Genomic DNA, 12,350 nt, shown 5'->3' with positions numbered 1-12,350 from the left:
TGAAGCTGCTGCTCTACTCCTTGCTTCAAAAGTTGCAGCACATGTCCAAGCACAAGCAAGTGCCCTCGGAAATTAGACAACAAAGTGCAGACTACAAAAGGGCATCAGAACACCTTCTTCCGAAGATATATCACATCAAGAGAAATCAGAATGGAGTAGCTCACTGTGCAAAACAAGCACTTCGATGAACAGAGTCGTTGCCTATCTTTTCTTGTCTAAATTCAGCTCACAAAAGTGTAGGTTCTTGTTCCTTTGCTATTTCTCTCCAAAACTTTGATTTACAGGGATTTGTACTTGATGATGTACTTTGCATATGAGCTGAATGGAATATAAGCGCCTTTGGCGCCTGCTTTGTTCAAAAAAAAAAAAAAAAGGATATACTCCGTAGAACCTTTGTTTGCACTTTGTATACATGGTTCTTGTACTGTACTATGCTGCACTACACATGTGAGTCACTTTCGGATGCACCAAGCAAGCAGTGCACAGTAAGATTGGGCGCACTTCCATGTTAGTGCAGATTTCACGGAGTGTCTAGCCGATTAAGGAGGATAGCTAGCTATTTACAGGACCAACCAACTAATCAGGGAAACGCGCACTTCAGCTCTCCGGACGGCGGCGCGCACGATGGGTAGTCGGAGAAGCTAGCGATCGAGATGGTCAGAGGCAGCTCCGCGGGCTGACCACCCCCGACGCCGACCCGTCGGCGTTCCGGCACAAGGACTGCGCCGTCTTATCCTCGTACGTTAGCCTGATGTTGCTGAGCCTGAACCCGGTGCACGGGTTGCTGCCGCTGCAGTCGAACTTCACGGCCACCGGCGTCGCCGACGTGCCCTCGATGTCCGTATACGAGACGTCGCTGATCCGCACCCCCGAGCTCTGTCGCCATGAATGACACGCAGAAATTAAGAAGTTCAGTAGTGATACAGTCGATGGCTTCACGTACCTTAAGGAATGTACCTTGCCGGGGCATTGGTCGTGGCCGGGGCAGTAGTTCTGGTCGACCACGATGGGGTTGTGCACGCCGCGCATGGTGACGCGCGAGAAGACGACCCCGGTGACGGAGCCGCGGTTGGGCTTCCCCCACGTCTTGATCCGCAGGCCGTTCTGCGTGCCCGTCAGCACCGCCGCCTCCACCGTCACGTTGCTCACCCCCTCCTCGCCGGCCTCCCCTCCCAGGCTCCCGATGCTGCAACCATCAATTCACAGATCACAAGCTAGCGGCAACTGATGAACTCGAATCGGTTTCGGCTGTGACGCTAGCTAGCTACCTGATGCCGTGTCCGGGGCCGCACTTGATGTTCCTGATGAGCACGTCGGAGGTGCCGGGCCCCATGGAGACGCAGTCGTCGCCGGTGCCGATGGTGGTGCCGAGGATGTTCACGTGTCTGGAGAGCTGGACGTGGATGCCGTCGGTGTTGGGGCTGTCCGCCGGCGCGACGATCCTGACGCCCTGGACGGTCACGCCCGTGGAGTCGTAGATGGATATGTGCACGTTCTTGCTGTCCAGTAGCGTCACCTTCTTGATGCTCACGCCCTTGGACTGGCTAATGTCCAGCGTCTGCAATCGAGGTATTCACAAGCCGGAATCAATCCAATCATCCATACGAACCCAGTCGCACTGCGCAAGAAAAGAATGGCTAACCGTGGTGCCTGGCGGGCATTTCCGGCCGGGGTCCGCCCTGCAGGCCCAGTGCGCGCGGCCCTGCCCGTCCAGCGTGCCGCCGCGGATCGCCAGGCCGTCGGCGTAGTGGAACATGATCCAGGCCGTGCTGTCCACGGCCGGCGGCGCGACGACGGTGCCGTCGATGGCCACCACCACGCCGGCGGCGCTCCGGCATGGCCCTTTGAAGTAGGCCTTGCTGAGCAGGAACCTGCCCGCCGGCACGCGCATGACGGGCCGGGATCCGCGGCGCCCCGTGTGGTTGCACGCCGCCGCCCACGCGGCCAGGAACGCGCCCGCCGAGTCCGCCCCGCCGCCGGGCCTCGCGCCGTAGTCCACCACGTTGTACTCCGCCACCGCCGCCGCAGCGGCGAACACCGCCGCCAGCACGGCCAGCGAGAGCGCGAGGGTGCTCATTCTCCTGTGATTGGTCGGACGGACGGTCGCTGTACCGGCGCCGCCGCGATGGGAAAGGACTGATCGTGATCGACGATGATGATTTGGTTCGATCGAGTGCGAGTGCGTATTTATGGTAACAATGGAGCCTCTGCGTTTTGCGGCATTAATATGCGTTGCGTAGGCGTGAATCTAGGAGCGATCAATGGCGGGATCGCGCTGGGCATATATGCATGGTCTATCCGGTGAAACGCACGTTACGGCCGGCCGGCCGGCCGGACGGCGGCTCTGCGGGTGTTCGGCCATGTTCGTGGCGTCGGAATGCGCGTGGCGCCACGAGCAGGAGTACGGCTTACGGATTGCTTATGGTTGCACCACGAATTTGCCACCAACTCTCCTTCCGGGCCGGTTGCAAATTGCAATACAAGATGGCGAACTAGGATTTCCAAGCAAGCATCTTGTCCACCCTCTAGGCGTTTCTATTTCGGTTTTGTTATGTCTCAGTCAACTGAGATTTTCTTAAGTCTAATTCACTTAAAAAATGTGCTCTGAGTTGCACTTTTCTGTTAAAAAAGTGCAATTGCACTTTTCTGACAGAAATGTGCAACTGAACCGAGTTGCATTTTTCTTTGAACTATAGTTGCACTTTTATGAGTTGACTGAGACTTAAGAAAATCTCAGTCAACTGAGACATAGGCACACCCTTTCTATTTTCATTTTGACACTTGGTTGATCTAACATTTGTGCACACCATATACCTTGGCAGACATGGGGGAACCGTACCGTAGATTTTTTTTTTCGAAACACAATATAATTGTAGATGCTCAATTTGTACACCCATCCCTATCGCGCACGCACATCCTTTTTTTTGCGGAGAACTTAGAGAGCTTTATTAAACAAAAGTGTTCACTGGGCAGTCAGCGGGGTCTCAGGCATCCAACTCTCGTTCACACACAATGTGCTTGCTCGTTTTGCACATGGGTGAGCCAAAACATTGGCCGTCCTTAATACATGTTAAATAGAAAAGGCAGTAAAAGAACTAGCTACCCGTATGAGCATCGTCGAGAGACTGAGTAACTGTACCGCAGATAGACAAGTGAAATATAATCTACAAAATAATTTGATCCACGCGTGAATTTTCGTGTGGGAAGGGATACATTTGTCTCAGTATCATGTTCATATTTATAGCTATGTCAATAAGCTATATATGGTTACACACGATTATAGGGATTGGCTAGATCGAAATAACGCGCAACATATTCTGTTATATATATGAAAAGATATAATCCTAACACCATGAACGAGACTATTGTGGCATATATAGTTACGCCAGAGAAATCATTACCACATGACGCAGAAGGGGAGGTTATATCGTTAAGCCAGAGAAATCAGTACCACATGACATAGAAGGGGAGATTATTTGATCAAGAGAGAGAGAGAGAATTTGTTAGCCCTTTGAGACTTGAGAGCACCTCCAACAAGGCTAGATAATGGTAACATACTACTCCCTCCGTCCCAAAACGTAAGGCGTTTAAGGATTAGTTAAAAGTCAACGTTTTTAAAGTTTGATCAAGTTTATACATAAAAATATAAACATTTACAGTATTGAATCAACATGAATAGATTCACCATAAAATATATTTTCTTAATATGTCCATTCGATATTGTAGATGTAAATATATTTTTCTAAATATTTGATCGAAGTTAGTAAAGTTTAACTTTTGACCAGTCCTTAGACGCCTTACATTTTGGGATGGAGGGAGTAGATTCAACCAAATTATGGCTTAAGTAATGTTGAGTTGTTCCAAGTAATGTTATAGAAGCGGACGATTATAAAACTTTGGATCTTTGAACCAAGTTATCTCCAAAGATAGGCCGATCCATTCAGAGAGAAAAATTTGAAGAGGCAAGTGACTACAATGGTACCTTGCATGTCTGAGTCAAGTTATATCAAGTAATGTTACCATTATCTAAAAATATTATTATTTTGTTATATATGTTTATATTTTTATTAATATAGATGATTAAACTTTATGAAGTTTGACTTTGACCAAAACTTATATGCAATATATTTTGGGCAGGAAGGAGTAATGGTACATTGTATGAAGAAAGTTATATAAAAAAGATAGGTTGATTTTGTTATAGGTGGACCAAGATAGAGAGGCAAATGACCATACGATATCTTGCATGTTTCTACCACGTGCTACAAACTTTTTTGTCGATTTGTTTCAAGAGAAAAGTTGTAGGGGTAAGTCATAAGTGACTACACAATGATACTGCCTTAGGCCTCGTTTTGCACATGAGGATTATGTTGGGCCATAGAGGTGTGTTGGCAGCACAACATCAATTTAGAAAGTCGAACGGTGTATCAACCATTGATGGAGGTTCGCATCTAACAATTGTGATGCCTCCTTGAGAGGTAGATAAGGAGAAAACTCTAGCCATCCTTGGTGGTTGTAACTAAGAGAGCAAGAGCAGACCAGAACGTAGATGCTGCTGTGAGAGGATGAGAAAACACACTAAAACACCACAACCAAGTGAGAATAGGGAAAGAAGGAGAGGTGATTTTTGTCCAGATTTCTGAAATTTTACCGGTCTTTCTTCAAGTTGGTGTTTGGAGGCTCAAATGTTCTTGGATCGGCTCCAAACTCGGTGAGCTTGTTCCTTACTTTGATTACTTCAATCTGGATAGCTGGTTTAAGATTTGGGTCAGAAAAAAAATCATATTTGAGAGCGGTGAAGTCAGTTCGGACTGGTGCAATTTCAGCACAGATTAGTTTTGGGAGACAAACAATTTGGGCAGGCAAACGATATCCGATTGAGCTGATTTTTCATCAATATGTTTGGAACTCATATGTCTGCTTGTCTGCCAAGTTTGGTGCTGGCTGGATCTGCGGTTTAAGAGAAGTTTGCTGATTACCGAAGAGGACTGATTCTGTGATATCTATGCTTTGTTGTATCTTGTGTCTTGTGGTTGTTGTTGTTGCCGGTGGGCAACAAGGTGAAGTGTGTTGTAATCTCTAGATGTTATAAGAAGACTTTGTACCCAGGTTGCTCACAATGAAACTTGCGTGGACCGGTTAGTCCACACCCCGTGGTTTTTCTCTCCTAAAGTTGAGGAGGCTTTCCACGTAAATTCTTGTATAACTTGTGTGTGTGCTTGTGTTTATTTTTGCTGCATCTATTGGTTGAAGCCATCCTCGAAGTTTATCTAATTTTTCACACAACATATTATAGGGGATTGGAGGGGATAAAACCAGAGCATGCCAAGATCATGATAGATCCTGAAAGGGATGCTTTGTAGGCAGGGATTAACGGGGTTGAACCCCACTTATCCCCTAAAAACCACGAGTTTCTCGTATATTTCGAATCCACGACTCCTCCCTCTCTCGGGCGAACGTCCCCTAGTAGTTCTGAGGGATTGGTGGTTTATACACTAAAATACACACTAATCTTTGCATTTAAAAAAGGCCTTATATATGTTTGAACAACCGAAAGACCGTTCCATTTGTTCCGAGATAAGTGCAAGTTAGTGGACTGGTTTGCCCATATTTTCAAGGTTTTTATACCTTCATACCGGTTTATAGGGATATTACACATTTCGAGAAAGAATTTTGACTTCAAATTTGATCAACAAAATATGAAATATATGTCACCTAAATTATATTATTGGATTCATATTTAAAAAGAAGTTTCGAATAGTATAATTTTATGATATACACATTGTATTTTGTTAATAACATTAGTATTCAATTTTTTAAATACGTAATACCCTATAAACTAGTATAAATGAATAAACAATTTGCACCCGTCACCTTGTTGAGCGGAGCAGTTAACTGCTACAATCTCTATATTTCCTGACATTATCCGTCCTGGTAACCACTAACTAGTCAACTGTTAATTGAAATTCCTTGTGTTCCCAGTTAATCACTGTTGGTTGACTAGCTATAGGTGGTCCATGTCCGACACGTGGGCCCATCTGTCACTCCAGTCGCCGTAGTCCAGTCAGTCCACTCTCCACTCCCGACCCTGGAACCACGCCACCGCCCCACACCCCCGAAACAGGCTCACGGCTCACCGGTCACCGCTCCTGCCGCAACCGCGACCGCGACCGCGACTTGGAGGGGCCGGGATCCACGGAGGAGCTCCAGTGGCCCGTGCTTGGCCGGTTAGCTTCACCGCAGCAGCGGCGATCCTGAATCGGCGACGAGGGCGAGGCAGCAGCGGGATCGAGTCGACGACCGGCTCGGCTGGTCGCGACACTGGATCGCTGGGCGGCCGGCGACGCTACCGACGGCGGGACGCTGAGGTACTCTTCCTCCCTCCGCCATCACACCCTTCCCGGTCTGCACCCACCCTCCGTCCTGTTGCCATCAGCCAAGCGCCCCGCCGTACAGGTTACACTTTCCCCTGATTCGTTTCTGTAGTGCCGGCATGCCCCTGTGCCACCAGCAGTCGGATCCAAATCTGGATGGACTCCATCCAGTTCGTTCGTGTAGATGCGTCTGCTTTGGGATCCTCCGCTTCAGTTCATTTGGTAGATCGCTGCAGCCACTGACTAAAATAAAATAGCCCCCCTCTATAACTTCGCTGCCTGCATTTTTTGTGTTTGACTCGCGTGGCGCAAATGCTCAATGTCCTCTCCCTGTGCATCTTAACTAAGTCGGGCAAATATTTATGATATGCTCAGTGTGGTACATTACTGTCTCGGCTAACTGGTTATCATCTGATGGCAATGCTTGTGCATTCCTTAAGTCAGTATCCTTTCTGACATTTACCTGCTTCGTGTGCATATATCTTGCCAAGATTGTCATTTCTCGTGTCATGTTTCGTTGCAGGCACCGAGCAAGCCTCATGGTTAACTACCGGCATTGAAAAGATCCCGGAAGTACAGCACACGCTGACACTACGATGGCCATTAGGGGTTTCTGTGCTACCCTTGTCCAAATTCTCCTCTGCTTCACGCTCTGTCAGCAATGCTACGGCACAGTAAGTGACATCCAATGCCTGAAGAGGCTGAAGGCATCAGTTGATCCCAATAACAAGCTGCATTGGACATTTGAGAACAACACGGAGGGATCCATATGCACTTTCAGCGGGGTGGAGTGCTGGCATCCTAACGAGAACAGGATTCTTTCGCTTCGACTTGGTGGCATGGATCTCAAGGGCCAATTCCCCGACGGGCTCGAGAACTGCAGTAGCATGACCTCGCTGGATCTGTCAAGCAACAGCCTCTCCGGGCCAATCCCAGCTGACATCTCAAAACGGCTTGCATACGTCACAAACCTTGATCTTTCCTATAATAGCTTCTCAGGGGAGATTCCGGAGTCGCTAGCTAACTGCACCTATCTCAATACGGTCAATTTGCAAAATAACAAGCTCACTGGAACCATCCCGGGGCAGCTTGGTGGTCTTTCTCGCCTAACCGACTTTAATGTTGCTGGCAACAAGTTATCAGGCCAGATCCCTTCATCCTTCAGCAAATTTGCAGCTTCCAATTTTGCAAATCAAGAACTCTGTGGGAAACCTCTGAGTGGTGATTGCACTGCCAATTCAAACAGTCGTACAGGAGTGATTGCTGGTTCTGCTGTTGCTGGCGCAGTTATCACTTTAATAGTTGTTGGTGTTATTTTATTCATTTTCTTGCGGAAAATGCCTGCTAAGAAGAAGGAAAAGGACGTGGAAGGAAATAAGTGGGCGAAGACTATTAAGGGAGAAAAAGGAGTCAAGGTATGTTTTTCCCTAGGCTTTTTTAGATACTATTTTAATTTATATTTATCCGTGTACGTACTTTTTTTTTTCTAAAATGTTAGCCTTGTTTTTTAGGTAAATGTTAGCCTTGTTTTTTAGGTAAATGTTAGCCTTGTTCTGCTTCTAGCTGACACAAGTTTTTTGCATCTTGGGGAAGCTCCAAAAGTGTAGATACTGAATGAGTGATATTTCCTCTCATTATGTTGATTTTTTTGCATACTACAAGCGTGATGTTCTTATACATAATTTCTTTTTTATCTTGAAGAATAATCTGTATCATACTATTTAGCTAGGAGTAGAGCTGTCAGCCATTTATCCAAATAGGCATCGAAAATATGACTTATCAGCTTAGGCATTACAATTTTTTTGTTGGCTGCGTTGTGATATTTATTTCTGCAAATTGTCATTTACAGGTATCAATGTTTGAGAAATCAGTTTCAAAGATGAAACTGAATGATCTGATGAAGGCAACAGGTGATTTTACTAAGGAGAATATTATTGCAACTGGTCATTCAGGAGCTATGTACAAAGCTACACTTCCTGATGGTTCCTTCCTTGCTATCAAGAGGTTGCAAGATACTCAGCATTCAGAGAGCCAATTCACATCCGAGATGTCAACATTGGGAAGCGCAAGGCAGCGAAACTTAGTTCCTCTATTGGGTTACTGCATTGCTAAGAAAGAGAGGCTCTTGGTGTACAAGTACATGCCGAAAGGTTCGCTCTATGATCAACTACACCATGAAACCAGTGATAAAAAGTCTCTGGAATGGCCAGTGAGGCTAAAAATCGCCATCGGGGCTGGTAGAGGGTTGGCGTGGCTTCATCACACTTGCAACCCCCGCATTCTTCACCGCAATATTAGCTCTAAGTGTATACTACTTGATGATGACTATGAGCCTAAGATTTCAGACTTTGGGCTGGCAAGGCTTATGAATCCTATCGACACCCACCTGAGCACATTCGTCAATGGTGAGTTTGGTGACGTAGGGTATGTAGCTCCTGAATACTCCCACACCCTTGTCGCCACTCCAAAGGGGGATGTTTATAGTTTTGGTGTTGTCTTGCTTGAACTAGTCACCGGTGAAGAGCCCACGCACGTGTCAAATGCCCCAGAAAACTTCAGAGGCAGTCTGGTGGACTGGATAACATACCTATCAAACAACTCTATACTTCAAGATGCGGTCGATAAGTCCTTGATCGGAAAGAACAATGATGCCGAGCTGCTTCAAGTTATGAAGGTTGCCTGTTCTTGCGTGCTTTCCGCTCCGAAGGAGAGACCTACAATGTTTGAAGTGTACCAGCTTCTGAGGGCTGTTGGAGAGAAATACCACTTTAGTGCCGCGGACGATGAGTTGACGCTGCGACCACGGGATGCAGATTCTGAAAGGCCGGATGAGCTTATTGTAGCAAGATAGACAAAGCTTAAATTGGTGACCTTGCGTTTACTGGATCTTGGGAATGATCAGGTTGATATGACGGTAATCTACTATTTGGCCTCCTTCCCTAGCTCGCAGATTAGCTCCTGGATATGCCATTTGGGTGAATGATCTGTATGAAGCTGTCATGTTTATTTTCTTTACATCCTCAGCTTGTTGTATCTTTAGGATGTATGTACTGGTTCTGTGAGATTGATCTACTGTGTCACCACTTAACTTTTTTAGATGTAGAAAGTCCATAGTGTCTGTAATGCTAAACTCTAGAGTTATTGGTTGTCTACTGTCGTGTTGTGCTATCGTTTGACTTTTAATGGCACCTTTTTTTTTCTCCTTGATGGGGTATGTATATTTCTGGTACAGTACATAATTTTTGTAATGTTGGATAAGTTAGGTAGAAATGTTGGATATATTGCAGAAAAAATGCAAAAGGATGTTGCATTTTTGAAAGTGTTACATATGTAAAAAAACAAATGTTACATTCGGGATTATTTTGCACTACTGGCAAAAAAATTTGCATCATAATTTCGTAACTTTGGTACTCGTAGTAGAAAAAAAATGTTGGAGATTCTGGAAAAAACTGATACATACAAAACGTTTTTATTACATGATCGGACGCATGAGATTTGTTTATTTAAATGATGGCTCCGGAGGCAGCTGATGTTTGTATTTTTGCAATCGGGTGTAGCCTAGTGTTGGCCAAAAGTATATCATGCAAACACATAATCTGACTTTCTAGGCCCAGCTGCGATAATTTTACTTGAGTGTGTAAGGTTAGCTAATGAGTTTGTGATAGTAACCTTTCATCACTGCTCAAGAGAAGCTAATGAAGTAGCGGATGAACTAGCTAGGCGTACCAATCGTTCCGCCCCACGACGTTTTTTTCTTCAAAAGTAAGCAATTGCCTACATTAGTTTTATAGAAGGCAGAAGTTTGCGGAAATTCAATTTGGCTCCCGGGTGCGTATGCTCCCTCTACTAACAAAACATATTTTGAAGTGTGGAAAAAATTTGACGAAAAATTCTACATGTACATCTCCATAATATATGTGTATGCGTCAAGTTTCACGAAAAAATAATATTTTTTGTGGCCTATGTAAAAAAGAGAAAACTTATCCTGTGAAAAGCATTGTTTTCAGCACTGAATTTTGTCTTTTTACACATGTCAAATGATAAGTTCATTTTTTATGAAACGACTTTGTGAGCGCGTAGCACGTGAAGATGTACGTGCGAATTTTTTGTTTCAATTTTTTTGAAATTTAAAATATGTGTAAGATGCATTTCAAAATATAGGGAGCATATGCTCCCATGTTCCAAAACACCACTCCCAGAAGTTTGTTACAAGAAAGATAAAGACGTTGTGATAACGTTTGTCCAACACACTTCGAACACACACACTTTAAGCTAATGCACTACTCTCGCACGCCCTACGACATTGGATAGATGAACCTCCAAACTATCTTAGATCTCAGGTTGTAAAAGACCTAAACGACGTAACAGTTGCGGAGCAGCAAGTTCCGTACGTATTCTTTTGCTTACCAGGGTACCGAAGGAGAATGAGGCGACTTGCTAGCTTAATATATTATGTTTAAAAAAAATCTGATTTTCTCAAAAAAAAAAAGTCATAATCTGTTGAAACTGAAAGCTCAGCAGATCAGCATTACCGACAGACTACGCGAACCGGCTCTTCTATACGGAGTACATACGAATGCGAAGGAACGGCCAGTCCCACTCGTGATGCTTCGCCTCTACCGCCGCCGGCCACGCTGATCTCCAGCACCCGCCTCCGCCGGCCACGCGCTGATCTCCTCCCCCCTCCTCCTCCACCACCTCGTCGCCGTCGACCTGCTGTGTTCCCGGCGTCTCCGGCCATTCCTGATGCCGCGCCTCTACTCCACCACGCCGATGTCCCGCATCCTCCTCCGCAGCGGCCACCGCTTCTCCTCCTCCACCTCCACCTCCCGGCGCTCACGCTCCTGGTCTCCCCACGCCGCCTTCGCCGCGGCCACACAGCGCGCCAGAGCCGGGACGCTCAGCCGAGAAGATGCACACTACCTGTTCGACGAATTGCTGCGGCAGGCCACCCCGTTCCCAGGCCACTACCTCAACGGCTTCCTTGCTGCCCTTGTCCGTCCTACGTCCTCTCGTTCCAACAGCAGAGATGGCAACGCCCTCGCCCTCTCCCTCTTCAACCGCATCTGCCGAGAAGAAGCTGCCCCGCAGGTGGCACCTCTCACAGTCCACACCTATGGCATCCTCATGGTTTCTTGTTGCCGCATGGGGCACCCGGACCTAGGGATTTCCCTCTTCGGGCGTATCCTCAAGGTGGGCCTGGAGACAAACCAGATCGTCGCCAACACCTTCCTCAAGTGCCTCTGCTACGCAAAACGGACAGATGAGGCTGTCAACGTGCTGCTTCATAGGATGGCTGAGCTCGGCTGCGTGGCTGATGCCACCTCATACAACACAATCATTAAGAGCTTATGTGAAGATAGCACAAGCCAGAGGGCACTCGACCTGCTCCGGACGGTGTCCAAAGAAGGAGGCGGATGCTTCCCTGACGTGGTGGCATATAGCATGGTCATCCATGGCTTCTGTAAGGAGGGCGAGATTGGAAAGGCCTGCGATCTGTTTCATGAAATGCGGGGACAAGGAGTGAGTCCGGGTGTAGTCAGCTATTCAACTGTAGTATCTGCACTTTGTAGAGTGGGTAGGCTTGCCGATGCTGTGGAAAAATTTGATGAGATGTTTGCTATGGGAGTACAGCCCAACAAACCTGTTTATTGGTGCCTAATTCAGGGTTGTTGTATACATGGTGACTTGGTTAAAGCTAAAGAGTTGCTCTCTGAAATGATGAACAAAGGAATTCCTCGTCCTGACATTGTGTTCTTCAGTTCAGTAATAAACTATTTATGCAAGGAAGGAAAGGTCGTGGATGCACACCAAATCTTCAACTTGGTTATACACATAGGTGAGAGGCCTAATGTCATTACATTTAATTCACTAGTTGACGGATATTGCTTAGTTGGCAAGATGGATGAAGCACTTAGAGTGCTTGATGCCATGGTATCAGCTGGTGTTGAGCCTGATGTTGTTACATATACTACACTT

At 46.4% G+C, this 12,350-nt stretch overlaps 2 protein-coding genes across 3 annotated transcripts; one reads left to right on the top strand and one right to left on the bottom strand.

The window, feature by feature from the left end:
- Positions 1–657: 657 nt before the first annotated feature.
- Positions 658–2,362, bottom strand: LOC124695787 (polygalacturonase-like). The gene is made up of 5 exons (XM_047228603.1): positions 2,313–2,362; positions 1,643–2,207; positions 1,269–1,558; positions 958–1,186; positions 658–876 (listed from the first exon to the last, which is right to left on the bottom strand). Exons 1-5 carry the CDS (start codon positions 2,360–2,362, stop codon positions 658–660), a joined length of 1,353 nt encoding a protein of 450 aa, XP_047084559.1.
- Positions 2,363–6,309: 3,947 nt separating this feature from the next.
- Positions 6,310–9,629, top strand: LOC124702664 (probably inactive leucine-rich repeat receptor-like protein kinase At5g48380). 2 transcript variants are annotated; one of them, XM_047234822.1, is made up of 3 exons: positions 6,310–6,365; positions 6,895–7,786; positions 8,221–9,629. In XM_047234822.1, the coding sequence occupies exons 2-3, from the start codon at positions 6,968–6,970 to the stop codon at positions 9,220–9,222; spliced, it is 1,821 nt and encodes a 606-aa protein (XP_047090778.1). In that variant the 5' UTR covers positions 6,310–6,365; positions 6,895–6,967; the 3' UTR covers positions 9,223–9,629. The 2 variants fall into 2 exon arrangements, with proteins under 2 accessions (XP_047090778.1, XP_047090779.1); XM_047234823.1 differs by lacking the exon at positions 6,310–6,365 and adding an exon at positions 6,433–6,453.
- The last annotated feature ends 2,721 nt before the right edge of the window (positions 9,630–12,350 follow it).

This window comes from Lolium rigidum, chromosome 3, assembly GCF_022539505.1.
Source record: "Lolium rigidum isolate FL_2022 chromosome 3, APGP_CSIRO_Lrig_0.1, whole genome shotgun sequence".
Lineage (NCBI taxonomy): Eukaryota > Viridiplantae > Streptophyta > Magnoliopsida > Poales > Poaceae > Lolium > Lolium rigidum.
Note: the sequence above shows the minus strand (reverse complement) of the source record. Positions and strands in the feature narration are given on the sequence as shown.